The 20,436-nt window shown below is 40.6% G+C and overlaps 1 protein-coding gene across 1 annotated transcript; it reads right to left on the bottom strand.

Moving 5' to 3' along the window:
- Window positions 1-258: 258 nt before the first annotated feature.
- On the bottom strand, window positions 259-19,880 carry LOC100579951 (RNA/RNP complex-1-interacting phosphatase-like). Its single transcript, XM_003268670.3, has 9 exons — window positions 19,615-19,880; window positions 18,035-18,110; window positions 14,642-14,773; window positions 12,133-12,256; window positions 7,607-7,667; window positions 5,217-5,263; window positions 4,888-4,963; window positions 4,483-4,659; window positions 259-919 (listed from the first exon to the last, which is right to left on the bottom strand). The coding sequence occupies exons 1-9, from the start codon at window positions 19,854-19,856 to the stop codon at window positions 721-723; spliced, it is 1,134 nt and encodes a 377-aa protein (XP_003268718.2). The 5' UTR covers window positions 19,857-19,880; the 3' UTR covers window positions 259-720.
- Between the last annotated feature and the right edge of the window lie 556 nt (window positions 19,881-20,436).

Here is a 20,436-nt window from a genome sequence, read left to right on the forward strand (position 1 = left end):
AGTTTTCTGGATAGTTCTACCCAGTTGACGGCAATTACCCTGCCAGGTAAATTACTCACTATAATTGAATAAACCAGCAATCTGGTTTATCAGTCAGTCTCTCTTGCTCAATTGACAATCCCTAAAAGTTCATCCATTCCTGTGTGAGACGGTATATCTGACAATTCAGTCAAAGGAAGTTGGTCAAATCTCACAACTGACTGCCAAAGAAAGTAATACCTAATCACAAAAATACCACAATTAATTACAGGTAGTAACTAGGTTCTAAAGAAATTATGTCCTAAGCAGATTTTAATATAAATTTTGAACAGTTATAGCAAATAAAGATGGCCTTTGGGTCAATAACAGAACATAACAAAAACACTAAAAATTCCTGTACATAAACACACACATATCACAAGTCTAGTCAGAAAGAAATACATAGATAAACAAGATAGAATTTTAAAAATAATTTGCAAGGGAAGTTCTTAATGCTTCAGTTCTAAAATATTGTCTTCTTTTAGAAAAATTTAAGACTGGAATAACAGATTGTTTTTCCTGCAATGCTGTAATTACTGCAAATTTATCAGCAAAGAAGTAAACAGCAATGCAATTTTTCCTTAAGCTTGAATACGTAAGGGAACAATAAAGAAACCTGATTAGACCTGAACTAATTAAAGTCACACCAGTAATCTTCAGGCCAGCTCTGGTCTCCAGGTAGAATTCCAGGACAGGTTTGTATCACTGGGTCCATTCCCAACAGGCTGGATAGGAGAGTCCGGAGTAATTGTAAGGATACCACCTTCTTCTATCCTCGGCTGCCCGACTGGCATTGGGCTTCACATTCCAAGAGTACCTCCTGTGTGAACAGTCCTCTCCAGGGGGACCAGGAGGAGGGAGATGGCGTCTCTGGTAAACATGAGGATTCTCTGAAAATTTTCTTAAAGCAAAACAAAAAGTAATAAGCCATTACTAGGATTAATGCAATAATTTTTATTTATTTTAAATTTATATTTTCATAAAATATTTTAAATTTATACACTTACAAAATAATATATATTCTACTGTTTCCTACCTGTGTGACCTTAGTAGATAAAATACTTAATTGTTATTTCCATAAGTTCTTTATAAAATGGGGCTAATAATACTTTTCACCTTCACGAGCTGTTATGAAGCTAAATTAAGAAAATACATTTCAATTACCTATGATGCCCTGGCACACCGTGGATTCCCAGAAGCCTTTCCACCTTTCCCTACAGAGATAAATGCATGCCCATACTATTCTAATCAAATATTTTCTCTCCCAAAGTCTGGCAGGGTTGACATAAGACAGAATAAGCTATTTAGTACTGAAAACAGATAGCTGCTTCCACTTTATAAACAAACATACATACATTAATTATAAAGTGTGAAAAACTTTAATGATGGTACATGCAACAAATTCGAAAAATTAGGATTTAAATTTACTTGTTTCAAAAGCAAGACCAGAAAATCTCATGTAATTATACAAAAGAAAATTTGGGGCTGGGCGTGGTGGCTCACACCTGTAATCCCAGCACTTTGGGAGGCCAAGGCGGGTGGATCACCTGAAGTCGGGAGTTTGCGACCAGCCTGACCAACATGGAGAAACCCCATCTCTACTAAAAATACAAAGTTAGCCGGGTGTGGTGGTGGGAGCCTGTAATCCCAGCTACTCAGGAGGCTGAGGCAGGAGAATCGTTTGAACCCGGGAGGTGGAGGTTGTGGTGAGCCGAGATCACACCATTACACTCCAGCCTGGGCAACAACAGTGAAACTCCGTCTTGAAAAAAAAAAATAATAAAGAAAATTTGGAAATCTGAGAAAAGAAAAACTAACCCCCGCTACACAGCCCTCAATCCCACTTACTATAATTCAATTAGTTAGTATTTCCTTTTATTCTTTTCCCCAGCATCTTTTTCTGACTATTGAATCACAGCCTATTATTTTCACTTATCATAAATGAGCTAACACTTTCGATGGCTTTACAAAATGTTATAGTATGGATTAATTATTTAGCTACATTCTCCACTGTTAGAAATACAGCAGCTACAAGTTTTTCCACAACCACAAATAATGCTGGGATTAACATGCAAAACATATACTACTGTATCCTGAGCTAGCCCAGCATCTGACACATGGAAAGGAGTTTGAGAAATGTGCCAAATCATTAAGTAAATATAGCTTTTTCTGTACTTTGAAGTATTTCCTTAGTCTCAGAATGAAATTACTAGGTAAAGTATTTTTATGGCTCTTGAAATTGTGCTTCAAAAGGCTTATACCAATTTTTAATGCCGCAAGCGACATATTTTTGAAATGTTTACATCTTTTAAAAATGTCAGCTTTTCTTAAGTTTTTTTTCCTTTTTTTAATAAAAACAGGATTCCAGCATGTTGCCCAGGGTGGTCTCAAACTCCTGGGCCCAAGCAGTCCTCCCACCTCAGCCTCCCTAAGTGCTGGGATTACAGGTGTGAGCCAATGCACCTGGCCTAAAAATGGCAATGTATTTTTCAAAGTGTTTACAATGTGCTGAACTGTTTAAATTCATGTTAACTGTCAATACCAACCACTATGGGGTATGTATTATTAAAATATCTATCTGACTGATGGGAAAAAGGAAATGTAGATAGGCTAAGTATCTTATCCAAGATCACAAAGCAGGCGAGTAACAAAGCCAAGATGCAAATCCAGGTCCAGCCTGACAACCACTACAACGGAGTGCTTATCAAAAACTGTTGCTAAACTGGCTGGGCAAGGTGGTTCGAGCCTGTAATCCCAGCACTTTGGGAGGCCGAGGCAGGTGGATCACCTGAGGTCAGGAGTTCAAGACTAGCCTGGCCAACATGGTAAAACCCCCATTTCTACTAAAATACAAAAATTAGCTGGGCGTGATGGCAGTGCCTGTAATCCCAGCTACTCGGGAGGCTGAAGCAGGAGAATTGCTTGAACCTGGGAGGTGGAGGTTGCAGTGAGCCAAGATTGCACCACTGCACTCCAGTCTGGGCGACAGGGCGAGACTCCATCTCCAAAAAAAAAGAAGCTAATAAAACTGTTGCTAAATGAGTAGTCAAATAGTCAAAGAATAATGCCTTGCTATTTGTGATAGTTAATTTTAGGTGTCAACTTGACTGGGTTAAGAGATATCTAGATAGCTGGTAAAGTATTATTTCTGGGAGCATCTGTGAGGGTGTGTCCAGAGGATACTGGTGTGTGAGTGGGTGGACTGAGTGGGAGGATCCACTCTCAGGATGGGTAGGTACCATCCAATAGGCCGGGGGCCTGGATATAACAAAAAGGCAGAGGAAAGGTAAATTGTGCTCTCCTGGAGCTGGAATACCTTACCTTCTCCTACTCTTGGACATCAGAACTCCAGGCTTCATGGCCTTTGGACTTGAGGACTCACACCAGTGTCCTCCAACCCTTACCAGATTCCCAGGCCTTCAGCCTTGGATTGAGAGTTACTCCACTGGCTTCCGTGGTTCTGAGGCTTTCTGAGTTGGACTGAATGCTACCAGCTTCCCCGGTTCTCCAGTTTGCAGACAGCCTACTATGAAACTTCTCAGCTTTCATAAGTGCATAAGCTGATACCCCAAATAAAAAAGCTCCTCCTCCCATCCACCCACCCATCTACCCATCCATCATCCATCCATCCATCCATCCATCCATCCATCCATCCATCCTACTGGTTCTATCATTCTGGAGAACTCATACTAATGTACCACTTTAACCATACTGAGGTTTTCCCCATTGTCCAAGTGAAAATACTTTTGTTGTTTTATCTGTTCAGATCCTTTGCAATTTCTCTATTAGGATTTTATTATTTTTCTTATAATTCATATCAACTCCTCAAATAACAATCTTCCTTATTCTAAAAAGTATACTACATTAATGTAGCCTAAGAATATAAGATCCTTTTTGATAGCCACATCAAACTCTTCGCTTAAGTTTAAAATCAATGAAAATTTCTAAGTCCCTTTCCGAATTGCCTCTGCAAAGTCACATATTCCTTGTCCTGTAACTGATTTTCCAGTGCTAAATGCAAAATACAGAGCAGAATAATATCTCCTGGTTCAAACCAAACAGCAAGAATTCCTTATCGGCCAGGTGCGGTGGCTCACACCTATAATCCCAGCATTTTGGCAGGCTGAGTGGGGTAGATCACAGGGTCAGGAGATCAAGACCATCCCGTCTAACACGGTGAAACCCCATCTCTACTAAAAATACAAAAAATTAGCTGGGCGTGGTGGCAGTGCCTGTAGTCCCAGCTACTTGGGAGGCTGAAGCAGGAGAATTGCTTGAACCTGGGAGGTGAAGGTTGCAGTGAGCCGAGATCGCGTCATTGTACTCCAGCCTGGATGACAGAACGAGACTCTGTCTCCAAAAAGAAAAAACAAAGAATTCCTCATCAGTATCATAATGTGTTTTCATTAACTATGGTATTGATTTCTATCTCAATTCTAGAAAAGGGAAAGCAGAGAGAGGTACCTGACTGATTGTTGCAAATTTTGGGTCTGGGTGTGGAAATGTCGAGGAGCTGAGTGACCCTGGATCTGATGTAGATTATACCTAGGTCCTTGCTTAACAGGCTTATTGTGGACTGGTTGCATGAGATGTGCTGCGTCTTCAAAACCACTTGACCTGGGTACACTGGAATTCCAATTCCTTAAAGAGAATATTTCCACACAATATTACTGGTTTCCAGATTTAGTAGTCAATTTAGTGACTCTATTTTGGCATATGAAAATAACAGTTTCTTCCTTCTCCCATTCCTGTTTACGTCTCTCCCCAACAAATAAACAAGCTACCAGAAGAATGAACATATGCAACTTAAATTATATAAACAGAGATCTCCCTGACCCACAAATCTCACATATATAACATACGACTTACTTTCTGATAGGACCATTCTGAAGGTCTTCGATGCAGTTCTGTCTTTCTAAGCAATGTCCCCGGCACCTATTGAATACTGAGGAGAGGATAAACTGTAAGAAATAACTGGACAAAGAGCAAATCTTTCCAGAAAAAGCAAATTAAGCTGAAATTCACTATTCAAGCTGTTATATCTCACTACCTCCACATACATCTATAGACTTTTGGCAAGACTATCTTATATTGGACAAACAAATTACAAACTTTTTTCCAAAATTTGAGAAATTCTTCTACATTTCCACCTTTAACTTTAATAAAAAGGGAAAAATAGTGACAACCCTCACACTTACATTCAATTGCATCATCTGGCCTCACGCCTTCTACATCAATCAAATATCTAACAAAACAACATAATTTGGGTCATTTATATATGAAAAGAAAAAAAATCAAGTTTTTTCAAAAAAGGTCCAATTTCAACTTATAGACATAGATATAAAAATCCTAAGAAAATATCAGCACATCAAATCCAGCAGTTATTAAAGAATGACATACCATGACCAAAAAGACGTTTTTCAAGAATGCAAGGATGACCCAACTCCACAAAATCTATTTATATATTTATTTACATTAATGTAATTTAATAAACAAAAGGAAAGAAAATGCAGAATCATTTTTTACCAAAATGCTTTATACACTAAAAATAGAGACTTCCTTAATATAACAGAGTATTTATCAGAAACCAACAACAAACAAAAGACAAACTGGGAAAAATATTAACATTATATCTAAAAAATACTGTATAACCAACAGAATGGGCCAGAAACTTGGGAGTCACCATCACTGTCAGCCATTTCTTCCATACTCTCATCTTCAATTCACCACCAACTCCTGACAACAATATTACCTAAATATCTCTGTAGAGTATATCTGCATCTTTCTACCAAAATGGCCACCATGCCCTGGTCCAATCCACCATTATGCCTCAATTCCTACAAACACCTCCCAACTTGTCTCCTTGCTTCTACCTCTTTCCCTCTGCAGTGTATTCTCCACTCAGCAGCAAAATGATAGGTTGAAAATACAAATTTGAATGTTCCCCACACTCATCCCCAACAAAAAAAATTCAATGGTTTTCGATTGCTCTTAAGGTAGTGACTAAAACCTTAAACATAGCTCTGCATGGTTTTAGCTCCTATCCATATTTCCAGCTCCCTTTTAATGCCGTACTACACCCATGGCCCAGTCTCCCTAGCCAGTTCCTCCAACACAGTATATGTTTTCCTGTTATATGGTCTCTGCTGATCCTTATGTTCAGAATTCTCTCCACAACATCCCTACCTGGTTAACACCTACTCATACTTCAGATATTTGCTCAGACCTCCCCACAGAAACCTCTAGTCCTCTTGTTGAAGTCAAATCCTCCCTATTCTATGCTCTCATTGTACCACGTCACTCCCCTTCTCAGCACTTGTCGGAGTTGTAATTCTATAGGCATTTGTGTGATTCTTTAATATCTACTCCCTCCCTAGACTGTTAGGATGCACAAAGGGCAGCTCAAGTCTCTTTGCTAACACCCAGCACAGGGCCTACACATAATAGATGCTCAGGAGATATTTTCTGAACGAACAAACATAACTCAGTACAGTGTGGCAACATCCATAAAAAGCGTAAGGACACATACTATTTGATTCAGAAATTCTATTTTGAGTGAAATTACCTCCGGGGCTAAGGGATACGTATTCAAAAATATTTACATAGAAATGTTCACTACTTCAAGGTTTTATAATATCAAAAACTTCTGACTTTTGTGTTCATCGGTGTGCAAAGAACAACGCAGCCCTTAAAAAGAACAAGGAGTCCGGCCAGGCGCGGTGGCTCACTCCTGTAATCCCAGCACTTTGGGAGGCTGAGGCGGGTGGATCACAAGGTCAGAAGATCAAGACCATCCTGGCTAACACAGTGAAACCCCATCTCTACTAAAACTACAAAAAATTAGCCGGGCATGGTGGCAGGCCGCTTGTAGTCCCAGCTACTTGGGAGGCTGAGGCAGGAGAACCGCGTGAACCTGGGAGGCGGAACTTGGAGTGAGCCGAGATCGCGCCACTGCACTCTAGCCTGGGCGACAGAGCGAGACTCCGTCTCAAAAAAAAAGAATAAGGAGTCCAAGTATTTTCAAAGAAAGATGTCTATCACGTATTAAATTAAAAAAACAGGCCGGGCGCGGTGGCTCACGCTTGTAATCCCAGCACTTTGGGAGGCCGAGGCGGGCGGATCACGAGGTCAGGAGATCGAGACCACGGTGAAACCCTGTCTCTACTAAAAATACAAAAAATTAGCCGGCGTGGTGGCGGGGCCTGTAGTCCCAGCTACTCGGAGAGGCTGAGGCAGGAGAATGGCGTGAACCCGGGAGGCGGAGTTTGCAGTGAGCCGAGATTGCGCCACTGCACTCCAGCCTGGGCGACAGAGCGAGACTCCGTCTCAAAAAAAAAAAAAAAAAAAAAAAACCAGAATGTCTAACTATTATACCATTCAATAACATGTATGCTTGTATCTGCATTTTTAGAGTCTGAAAAGATGTGTACTCAATTATTAATGGTGGTAATCTCTGGGTGGGGAGCAAGACTGCCTTCTACTTCATGCATTTCTATACCGGTTCCATTTTTTACAACAAGCTTACATTACCATTGTAAACAGACAAAAACAACTTTAAAATGGTCTGCCTCTGGGGTTGGCAACTTACCTGCAAATGAGGTAGCCAGTCCTGTTTAAACCATGGGTACAACGGACACCAATAAGTTTGTCTATAAAAAGAAAATACAGGATTAAGTAACTGAAGTAGATACACAAGTGTATAACATTATCACTGCCCTGAAAATTAATAACTCTTAAGAGGAATTGTTTTTGCTAGGAACATACTATAAAGAATCATCTAACAGAAAGCCAAAACTCACTGCTTCTGGGAAACTTTGCATAGTCCTAATTAGACTCAATGATGTCAACTGCAGGCCTGGTCAGACACTAACAGCTAAAACTGCAATGAGACAAACCCATCTATCTTAAAACAGAATGCCCATCAGCAACTGATTTAATTATACAAAAAGGGAGTGAAAGCAACAACAGGCTAAAAGAAGAATGAAATTTGTTTCTGAATGAAACAAATAAAAGGCCTTCACTCTTGATATTGAATATTAAGGACAGTTTCCATAGTACTCTTGAGTTCCCGAAGAGCTTCTATTCCTTCTCTTGTTCGGTGCTCCACACATACCACAGGTCTACTTGCCCTGTGAAGTACTCAGGTAAATAGCACTATTCACATTTTACAATGAAAAGGCAAGGCTTGGAGATGTAAGTCAAAGCAGGCAAACAGTACAAGACTAGAATCAAGTCTAAGATTTTTCCCATTACACCACAGTATTTCTTAGTCCATCTTTTTAAAAAATTACATGAGGAATTAAATTTAAAAAGTGTAGTTTATCTTTGCAAAATCTGTGTCCGTGACTAGGTAGCGTCTGGTAAAGAAGGCACTCATCAGCCAGGTGTGGTGGCTCACGCCTGTAATCCCAGCACTTTCCAACCTGGCCAACATGGCGAAAACACGTCTCTACTAAAAGTACAAAAAATTAGCTGGGTATTGTGGTGGGAGCCTGTAATCCCAGCTACTCAAAAAAAAAAAAAAAAGAAAGACAGAAAAGAAAAAAGAAGGCACTCTGCCGGGCGTGGTGGCTCACGCCTGTAATCCCAGCCCTTTGGGAGGCCGAGGTGGGTGGATCACCTGAGGTCAGGAGTTCGAGACCAGCCTGGCCAATATGGTGAAACCCCGTCTCTACTAAAATGTAAAAACTAGCCGGGTGTGGTGGTGGGTGCCTGTAATCCCAGCTACTCGGGAGGCTGAGGCAGGAGAATTGCATGAACCCAGGAGACGGAGGCTGCAGTGTGCCAGCATGGTGCCACTGCACTCCAGCCTCGGCGACAGAGTGAGACTCCATCTCAAAAAAGAAGGCCCTCATCATTGCCAGCCTGGATTACTACAACAAACTAATCTCCCTACCTCTATCTCAACTGATCCTCCATAAGGCAGATGTTATCTTTCTAAAACATAAGCCTGGCTGGGTTGTTTTTCCTTAAAAATCTCAATTTAGCATAGCATGAAGCCCAAATTTAGCATGGCATTTAGAATCCTTCATAAACTGATATCAATCTGTCTTTCCAACCGATCTAAGTCCACAATGATCCTAACTATGATTTACAAGGGCTGATATGATCCACCTCCCTTCTGCCCAACCGCAACCTCTCTGATCCTGTTTCTCCTGCTCTTATCCTCACTCACTCCACTCCAGCCACACTGGGCTCTTTAACATTCCTCAAACATGCCTAGCATAGTCATGCTTCAGGGACTTTGCACCTGCTGTTCCCTCTGCCTTAGGACGCTCCTCCCCAGACACCCAATGGCTTGGTTCATTACTTCCTTTAAGTTTCTGCTCAAATGACATCTTCATAAAGAGGCCTTCCTGATCACTCACCTCTTCCCTCATCCCTTTATTGTGTTTTGTTATTCTCCAAAGCACTTATCACCATATATATTCCATGTATTTATTTGCTTATTTCTCTCCTCAACTAGAATGTAAAGTATATAAGGGCAAGGACTTTGTTCTATTTCCACTTTCTAGAAAAGTGACTTCGACATAGGTTATATAATTATTTGTTTCAAATGAACATATGAATTCCATGCCTTTTCACATTATTTCTAGTCACACAAGAGGCTGCCTCTCCATGGCTTTAGGCCCTGTGCCTTTTGTGCCTAATCCCCAAAACTGGGCTGCCCTTTTCTCATCCTGGCAAAATTCTCATCCCTGCAGCTCGAATGTTGTCTCCCGTCAGGCCTTCCTCAATCTCTCCTCTATATTCTCACTGTACTTATTCTTTTATTATGATGAAATGATGAACCGTCTTCTGTGGTTTTTTTTTTTTTTTTTTTTTTTGAGACGCAGTCTTGCTCTGTCGCCCAGGCTGGAGAGCAGTGGCGCAATCTCGGCTCACTGCAAGTTTTGCCTCCCAGGTTCACACCATTCTCCTGCCTCAGCCTCCCGAGTAGCTGGGACTACAGGCACCCGCCACCATGCCCGGGTAATTTTTTTTTTGTATTTTTAGTAGATGGGGTTTCACCATGTTAGCCAGGATGGTATCGATCTCCTGACCTCATGATCTGCCTTGCCTCGGCCTCCCAAAGTGCTGGGATTACAGGCGTGAGCCACCACGCCCGGCTTTTTTGTTCTATAATTAACCCACATCTTTTTTTTTTTTTTTTTTTTTTTGAGACAGAGTCTCGCTCTGTCCCCCAGGCTGGAGTGCAGTGGTGCCATCTCTGCTCACTGAAAGCTCCGCCTCCCAGGTTCACGCCATTCTGCTGCCTCAGCCTTCTGAGTAGCTTGGACTACAGGTGCCCGCCACCACGCCCGGCTGATTTTTTGTATTTTTAGTAGAGATGGGGTTTCACCGTGTTAGCCAGGATGGTCTCGATCTCCTGACCTCGTGATCCGCCCGCCTGGGCCTCCCAAAGTGCTGGGATTATAGGCGTGAGCCACCGCGCCCGGCCTAACCCACATCTTAAACCACATGCACTACATGTTTATTTTCCTAGGTAACTGTGAACTGCTATAATAAAAAACAAAGAGTGCTATCACCTCTGTGTCTTCGTGCTCTAACAACAAATCTAAAAGGATCTCAGTGTTTACTGAATCAATTTATTTTCTCAGTCCCTACTAGTTCTAGGAGACAGTGGAGAGTGTAGTGTCCTCTTTTTATCAGTGAGCCTGGTATCTGTGAGAAGGGATTATAGCAGAGGTAGCCAAAACTGATTACAAACAAGGTCCCAAGCCTGCTATGGCAGTGAGTACTGCAAGACTTAGCACAACTCAGGCAGAAGACCAACATGGAGTTCAGTCTATCCAATTGACTACAATCAGTGTAACATGTGAACAACGAAGATTTAAAAATGTGTTCTCATGTATTCATAAGGACCTCCTAGCCCTCACAGAACAGATGAAACGCTATATAAAAATTTCACACAAAAGAGCCTAGAAGCAGTGAATAGGCCATCAGCTGTACCCTCATATCTTAAAAGGTAGTATTTCTGTGACAACAGCTTATACAAATGAGAAAGCCAAACTTCTCAAGTTTTAAAGTTAAAGTACAAGGGAAGATCTGTGAACAAGGTTTAACATAATTAAAAGCTAGTGTCCACATTAAGTGAGTGACTGGGTTACAATTTGAAATTTTATCTTCAAACCCACTGATCCAGTCTCTATCTCTCACCTTCCACTCCCTATCTTCCCACCTCTGTCTCTATTCTTTCTCCACTACTCCATCACATTTTTTAAAAAGGAGTATTTGCTGTCAGATTTATGTAATAAAGTGTACACTCCTCAAGCTAAATTTGGAAAGAAGGCAAATGAAGCCTCTGTCCTGTGGGTGTCAGTGGCTTTCCAAAGATAAAAGCTTCTTCAATCTTAAAATATGGCAAATATCATGTTCTTTCTGGCAGAGAGATGCCAGAAAAAGGCAACTGGATCCTTAAGATAAAGAAGCTGTTAAGTTCTATTTTCAAAAGAGTAAGGTAAATCTTAAAGCAGGAACAAGAAAGCACCAGCCTTTGGCTTAAGTTCTCTCGTGTGAAGAATAAGAGGTGGTGGTATCCTTCCCCATCTGTACTTAAAGCGGAAAAACAGAAGAAATATCTTTTTTTTTTATTATACTTTAAGTTTTAGGGTACATGTGCACAATGGCAAGTTTGTTACATATGTATACGTGTATCTTAAATACATATGACAAAGGGGCAATTCCACTGGTGCACTCTTTCTTGTTTTGCTTCTAGGGGTCCGTCCCATTCTTACTCTTTGCCCTTTGTCTCTTTCACATAACTCTAAGACTCAGAGTTTTTTAATCTTTTCTTCTACCTCTCACTTCTTAACCAATATATAAGACAAAACTAACATTTTAATTTTATTATATATTTCCCATTCAAATTAAAAAAGAAAGATGAGTTAGTTCAGTTCATATTTTGCACTAAAACTAATTTAACATTCCAAAGTTAAATTATTTGTGATCAACAAAAGGAAAAACATCTTACCCTATTAGCACCATCTGACATTTTCATCACCTTAGCATCATTAAATACAACAGGTCTAAGGTTAGAACTATAAAAAATACCAAAAATCCCCAACCCCATTCATAATGCACACCACAGTTCAGGTAAGAACAAAAACTCACCATTATCTTTATTTTCTTTCAAAAACCCATTAACAGCGTGTTTGAATTTAAAAATAGTCTCATCATCCGGCACTTGATGTCCAACTGTAAAAATTTTTAAGTAAGGAATAGTTTCTGGCAAATCCTAGAAAGCAAAACCATAAAAGATGTGTATTATTTTACTTGTAGAGTGAGTAGGGGACCCAGAATATAAGCCAAGAGATTATAACAAACTTAATATGCCAATATCAGTATATGCAATTCTGATAAAAGAGCCATTTCTTCCAACACTGCTTCGACCAGGAAGTATCACTTGATTTTCAATAAAACTACAAAATAGTCACTAGGTATACAAAACTGAAAGCAAATTCCATGTGAATGAATGCATATTTAACTATAAATTATATAAACAGTTCCATTTAATATTTTACAATTCAAGGGCCAGTGCCTTCATAAAGCAGCTACGATTTAAGTAGAAGAGTAGAGAATAGAGTCAGAAGAACTTGGATTTGAATTGTGAGATAGAGGGAATTCCAGGCACTATTGAGAACTGATATTCTTGGGGTGGGAGAAAAGTAGATACAGATAAAAGACAGAAGAGGCTAAGTCAAAATCATTTTAACCATCCGTAAGTGTATAGTTCAGTGGCATAACATTCACAGTATTGTGTAACCATCACCACTGTCTATACCCAAAACTTTTTCATCATCCTCAACAGAAGGACTCTGACCATTAAACCATAATTCCCTTCTCCTCACCTCGTAGATCCTTTAGTCTGTTTTCTGTCTCTGTGAATTTGTCTATTCTAGGTAGTTCATACAAGTGGAATCATATATTTGTCCTTCTGTGTCTGGTTTATTTCACTAAGCATGTTTTTAAGGTTCATCCATGTTGTAGCATGTATTAATTTTATGCTTTTTTATGGCTGAATAATATTCCATTGTGTGCATATAATGTTCTGTGTATCCATTCACCTACTGATGGACACCTTTTGGCCATTGTGAAAAATGCTGCTGTGAATACTGGTGTACAAGTATTTGTTTAAATCCTTGCTTCCAGTTCTTTTAGAACTGAAGTTCTGAGTTCAAATGGAAAGTATCAGCATGAACTCATGATGTATTTTAAAAACAAACATTATTTCTTAGCACCATCCACAGAAGAAGACTAGTAACAATGAGCCTAGGAGCACTGAGCACCTCTAGCACTCAGACTGTAATCTTTAAATAGCGTTCCCACCAGAAAGGAATCAAAGCTCCTTGGGAAAATGGCTGAGTTCAGGGTAGGGCAGGAAATGTACAAGATAAGCCTGCAATTTTTTTTCATATAAATAGCAAAAAAAGAGTGATCAAAGGTTACTAGAGTTGTGTCAAAAGGACTCAGGAGACAATCTAAGAAGCTCCAACTCTCCAAAGATAGGGCCTCAATTTGTGCTTCAATTAAAAAAAAAGAGAAATAACTAAATTCAAGTTTTAAGTCATCCTTGTTTGAGCCTGTTTTATCTTCTGTAAAATTATGTATTAATTGTAACCATTTAACCCTCTGAGCTTAGCGAAGAAAAAGCATTCGATAGGAGATACTAGCACAATTGCTACTTTATCAGCACAAGATTGTTGAGAGGATTAACTAAGTTAATACGTGTGAAAGTACTTTTTTTTTTTTTTTGAGATGGAGTCTTGCTCTGACGCCCAGGCTGTCATGCAGTGGCATGATCTTGGCTCACTGCAACCTCTGCTTCCCAGGTTCAAGCGATTCTCCTTCCTCAGCCGCCCCAGTAGCTGGGATTAGAGGTGTGCACCACCCACACCTGGCTAATTTTTTTTTTGTATTTTTAATAGAGACGGGTTTCACCATGTTGGCCAGGCTGGTCTCGAACTCCTGACCTCAGGTGATCCACCCGCCTTGGCCTCCCAAAGTGCTGGGATTACAGGTGTGAGTCTCTGCACCTGGCTGAAACTACTTTTTAAATAGCAAACTGCTGTACAAATATTAACAAACATTAGGTGTTACTGTTTCCAAAAGCTATGGAACTGGTCAGAAGAAGGATCATTCTTTCCCACTGAGATGCTAAATGGGGCCAACAGAATATACGAATCTCTGTATTGTATCAACAGATACTGGGAAAAGAAATCATAAACTTAGAGAACGTTCTTTTACATGATGCTTACACATGCTCAGGCAACGGGTTAAAATAAGTGCTAAGAAATACTGGATATTCCTTTCTTTCCTTCAGGCCACTGCTAGTATTAATAAGTTTACTTCATTTTCAAAATATAGAATATGGAAGCTTATAGAATTTCTTAGGCACACACGCAGCCTACTGCCAAATATTTTAGTTCAATTCATGTCTTCAATTTCATTTAAGACAGCAATTAAAAACATGTAATTAGAGAAATAACTTGGTTCTCTTTTAAACTTACTACCCATCAAAGAAGGCCAAGCTTCATATTAGCACAAGATGATTACTGAATTACTGTAAATTATTTTAGGATCAGAATGAAGAAAGTTCTTTTCAATGAAGGGTTCCACTTACTTCTAGTTTATAATAGCGTTGAGTATATGTTAAATCAATAATCAGTCCAAATTCTTCATTTTGTTCTCGGATTTTGTTAAAAAGATCCAAAGGGGAAAAGCATTCTTCTGGAGCAAGTTTCTTTTCAAAACTCTGTCAGAAAGAATGAAATAAGAGCAAATATGTGCTTAAAATCCTGTACTACATTAGGCATTTATTCAAGTCCTGTGATGCTAACATACAACGAGATTCAAAGGAAAGTTTCCATTCTCCTGGACCATAGAAGGTATATTGTAACAATCCTTTCTTCCAGAGTGGTCAGAAAGAAAAAAATAAGCCCACTTCTATATATGTATTTCTGTATTTGTTTCATGTTGGTCTCCTAATCAGACTGTAAACTCCCAGATTTTATTCACCACTGTATCTCCAGCTCCAGGTGGAGTGCTTATCATATTTAGTGTTTATAAATATTTCTTTTCTTTTTTTTTTTTTGAAACAGGGTGTTGCTCTGTCATCCAGGCTGGAGTGCAGTGACACAAACATGGCTCACTGCAGCCTCCACCTCCTGGGCTCAAGCAATCCTCCCACCTCAGCCTCCCAAGTAGCTGGGACTACAGGCATGAACCACCACACCTGGTCTTTTTTTTTTTTTTTTTTTTAAAGTGATAGGGTCAGCTGGGCGCGGTGGTTCACGCCTGTAATCCCAGCACTTTGGGAGGCCGAGGCGGGAAGATCACAAGGTCAGGAGATCGAGACCATCCTGGCTAACACTGTGAAACTCCGTCTCTACTAAAAATACAAAAAATTAGCCAGGCGTGGTGGCAGGCGCCTGTAGTCCCAGCTACCGGGAGGCTGAGGCAGGAGAATGGCGTGAACCCGGGAGGCAGAGTTTGCAGTGAGCCGAGATCACACCACTGCACTCCAGCCTGGGTGACAGAGCGAGACTCTGCCTCAAAAAAAAAAAAATTAAAAAAATTAAAAAAAAAAAAAGAGATAGGGTCCCGCCGTATTGCCATGTAGACCAGGCTGATCTCAAACTCCTGAGCTCAAGCAACCCTCCTGTCTCAGCCTCACAAATAAATATTTCTTACATGTCTACACATATAAAGGATGGCTTTCATTGCTGAATATTCTTTTTTGTATGTAGTTTATTTTTGAACTTTATGCTCTGTTCCTTCAATCTGTCTGGCTACTCAGGTGCCAGCAATGTACTTTTTAAAAATAGACTAGTTTGGCTGGGTGCAGTGGCTCACGCCTGCAATCCCAGAACTTTGGGAGGCCGAGGCAGGAGGATCACGAGGTCAGGAGATCGCGACCATCCTGGCTAACACGGTGAAACCCTGTCTCTACTAAAAACACAAAAAAATTAGCCAGGTGAGGTGGCGGGCGCCTGTAGTTACAGCTACTCAGGAGGCGGAGGAAGGAGAATGGCATGAACCCAGGAGGCAGAGCTTAGAGTGAGCCAAGATCACACCACTGCACTCCAGCCTGGGCAACAGAGCCAGATGCCATCTCAAAAAAAAAAAAAAAAAAAAAAAAAATAGACTAGTTTTCAGAGCAGTTTTAGCTTCACAGGAAAACTGAACCGAAAGGACAGACAGTTCCCACATGTACTTTGCCTTCCGCACCCCACCCAGACTCCCCCACTATCCACATTCCATACCAGTGTGGTCCATTTGTTACAAATGAAGAACCAACTCTGACACGTCGTTATCGCCAAAGTCTAGAGGTTAGGTGTGCATGGTTCATTCTATGTTACGCATTGTATGTACATATTATGTTATATATATTTTGCCACAAAAAAAAATGAGAGAAAGAACTAAGTTCAAGTTTTGATTCTTCCTTTTCTGAGCCTGTTTGATTATCTACAAAATCATTTATTAGATGTAATCATCTATCCTCTGAGCTTAGTGCAGAATAAGCACTCAATAAGAGATATTAGTACTACTGCTACTTCATCAGCACAGGATTGTTGTGAAATGTGTTAATATATGTGAAGCCCTTTTATAGGTTTTGATCAATATATAACAACATGTATCCACCCTTACAGTATCACACAGAATAGTTTCACTTCCCTAAAAATTCCCTGTGTCTCCAACACCTTCTTTTTGGAGACAGGGTCTTGCTCTGTTGCCCAGGCTGGAGTACAGTGGCATGACCACGGCTCACTGCAGCCTTCACCTCCTGGGCTCAATCGATCCTCCCACTTCAGCCTCCTGAGCAGCTAAGACTACAAGCGCACACCACCACACCTGGTTAATTTTTGTATTTTTTGTAGAGACACGGTTTCGCAATGTTGCCCAGGCTGGTCTAAAACTCCTGGGCTCAAGCGATACACCCACCTTGCCTCCCAAAGTATGGGATTACAAACATGATCCAACAGGCCTGGCCTGAAATGACTCATTTTTAAGCCCAGACATGCAGAGAAGCTGACACAGCAGTTGAAAAAGGAAATCTGATCTATGAGTCACAAATTAAGTAAATTCCCAAAACGTTTCAAGTAGGCTTCTCCTGATACTAATCTGAGCTATGCTGGGGAAGTCTAATAAGAAAGACATGGAATCTAGAAAACAATTATTTGTCTTCACCTTCTCATCTTTTTTATGGCTGTCAAAAGCTTTCCCCTCCTATTGCTCCTATTCCTTTCCTAGTTTAAACAAAAACACAATCTTCAGATTTTCCCCACTGAAATCCTGATCTTGATGATCCAGGGGATATTTTTGATTGTGACCATGGAAGGAAAGGAGTCCCACTGGCATTCAGTGGGTAAGGGTTACAAATTCTAAACAACTTGCCGAATTCAAGACAGTCCTACAAATGTGTCCCACATCCTGAATGGCTTTTGGATGTCCTATTCAACATTAATATAGATAAAAAGCTGTTCATATTTAGCTTGGCCTTAGAACCTAACTCCATTTCACAAATAAACACAAAGTATTTTTTGTACAATACTAATATCTATTGAATTTTCCAGGATAATAATCACCTTATCAACCAAATGAAGATTATACTTTGTTCTGTTTGGAAATCTATTATAGAAACTCCTACCACTAAAGCAATATAAGCCACCTAGACCAGTCTACATTTGTAATTCTTGAATTCATGGCGCAGGCAACTATTACTCTATGTCTTTTAATGCAGTCATGTCCAAACATTTCTATATTGAAATGAATATTATTTTATTATAAATTACTTTTATTTTATTTTTTATATTATAGTTAGGGTGTTCACTGGTACTTCTGTTTAAAATATGAAGTAGGTTGTATGTACCTATGAACTTCATTTCAGAATAGTAAAGCGGTCATTACAAAGTATTTGCTATAAAAAGGAAAATGGAATGTGATAGAGTGGAGAACAGTATTCTGCATGGTGAACTCAGATGCCTGAAAGAATACTGAATTAACTTTTGCTTACCTTTTGCAAAGGAACTTTGAAAGCAATGAAACGAGTCCCAGGCATCCGCTGTCCAACTGGGAGATAGTATTTCCACCTATTAGATATATTTTTTGTTAGCCAAATTGTATGTTAGCCTTGTTTCCTTGCATAGAATAAGACTTTTTGAAAATGGGAATCACAGCCCGCACAACATGTCCTCTCTTCTCTCTTTGCTTTGCATTTTGCCACTCCACTTATTAAACCCCACCAAGTAACGACCTATACTGTCCTCTCCTGTTTCCCCATCATGAAAACGAACACAAGCCAACACAACAGTACAACTCAAATAAGGCCTATATAAAACCGGAGATACCCAGAACTTCTGTATCTCTGTTAAACTTGGCCCAGTACCAGATACTAAAGTGCCATTAATACAAACATATTCACTGAAATAATTTAAATTCAACTATTTCACTTCACGGTTTTAGTTTTCATACGACTCATGCCATCAATTTCAATTAATAGGAAACTTCAAGTTCATATTTTAAGAGAAAACCTGCTAGAAGAGGGACTGTGAACTTCACTTAATAATGCTAGGAACTGCCTGGGCGCGGTGGCTCACGTCTGTAATCCCAGCACTTTGGGAGGCTGAGGCAGGTGGATCACCTGAGATCAGGAGTTCGAGACCAGCCTGACCCACATGGTGAAACCCCGTCTCTACTAAAAATACAAACAAAATTAGCCGGGTGTGATGGCGGGCGCCTGTTATCCCAGCAACTTGGGAGGCTGAGGGAGGAGAATCACTTGAATCCAGGAGGCAGAGGTTGCAGTGAGCCGAGATCGGACCATTGCACTCCAGCCTGGTGGACAAGAGTGAAAATCCACCCCAAAAACAAAAACAAAAACAAACAAACAAAAAAACGGATTGGAAGAAAACAGGAGATTCACTAATTAGAACCCAACTGCAATAGGTCAGGCAAGACCTGTATTAAGGTACTGACAGAAAGTGACAGTCAAAAGATAGTGGATAAAATGAAGAGGACTTATTGAGGTATGAGATGGTGGAGGATGGTCTCAAAGAGTAAAAACAGTTCACTGTACCTACGTGCAAAGTCTCAAAATTAATCATTTGTACGTATAAAGGAGTATCTTTCAAACGAGGCCTGTTAGGAAGTAACAAAGTATGCTCTTTGTGATTTCTGGAAACAATACAAACCAACTTGCCATGTGAGATCTCAGGGCGCTACTACTGCTGCGTTCCTAACTCAAACCATTACACTTGCCGTGCCAACGTAACAAGGAATTGAGGAGGTTCCATTCTGGGAATTAAGGAGCGTCCCCAACAGTAACAGTCCCACCTTAAAGCAATCCTTCCGTATTTTACCTAAGAGCAATGGCCAGAACCTCCCTTTTACAAGAATACGGAGAAATCACAGGACATCACAGACATCGCCCCTTTCAGCTACAGCGGGTGGCGCAGAGGGTCAAAGCCTCAAAGCAACGGGCGGACAGGTCAAGCTTGCGACGGCAACAGCGAGAGGCAGAGACCACACAACATGAAGCCCAGACCCAGAAGCCACGAGCTGGAAAGGCCACGCCAAGGGACCAAGACATACTACCTTTCGGGGATGTGGTTTCCGCCCTTCTTCTTGGCCGAGGAGCGCCCTGAAAAGTCGCGTCTCCGGCCCCAGCCACTGCGGGGATGATGCCACTGGCTCATGTGGGTTCCAAGAAGCCGCCCACCCAATGCCAAGCCGGCCGAAAGCGCCAGTCGGGCGCCCTCAGTGCCAGGATAAGACCCGAGACCGGAAGAGACTCGGCAGCCACCTACGCCGCGCTCCAGCATCTCGCTATTGCGCATGTGCCACCGCCTGTCGTGACGGCGTAACCACGCTGGCTTACTGAGACTCCTGATTTGTAAACAGGACTTTGTTGGCTACAGCGCCCTCTTTAGCCAGAGGCCGGTAGCACAGATCAATAAGGGCGTGTATGCACCCTTCAGAATTCAAACAGTGAGGCACAGGGAAGTCCCTCTGCCCGATCCGCCCCCAGCCCCGGTTCCTTGTGTGTTCTTCTAGATATTTACCAGTGCTTACATTCATATTTTGCATATTGTGTATACATATTTACTTTCACATATATGTATATCTTCTATTTTTATACAAAAGGAGTAACTGTACATATTCTACAATATACCTTGAACACTGATTTTCCCAGTCAATTTATGCATACATAGATCCTATTTTTTAATGGCTATAGGCAATTTACTTGCTTATGAGTAACATAATTAAAAGTACCATAACGTATTTAGCCAGTTCAATATTAATGGACCTTTAGTTGGTTCTTTTCAAATCTTGTTACAGACAATGCTGCAATGTGAACATCCTTATACATATATACAACTATATCTAAATTCCTAGAAGTAGAATGTCTGGAATGAA

The sequence above is a fragment of the Nomascus leucogenys genome, unplaced genomic scaffold, assembly GCF_006542625.1.
Source record: "Nomascus leucogenys isolate Asia unplaced genomic scaffold, Asia_NLE_v1 001336F_41199_qpd_obj, whole genome shotgun sequence".
Lineage (NCBI taxonomy): Eukaryota > Metazoa > Chordata > Mammalia > Primates > Hylobatidae > Nomascus > Nomascus leucogenys.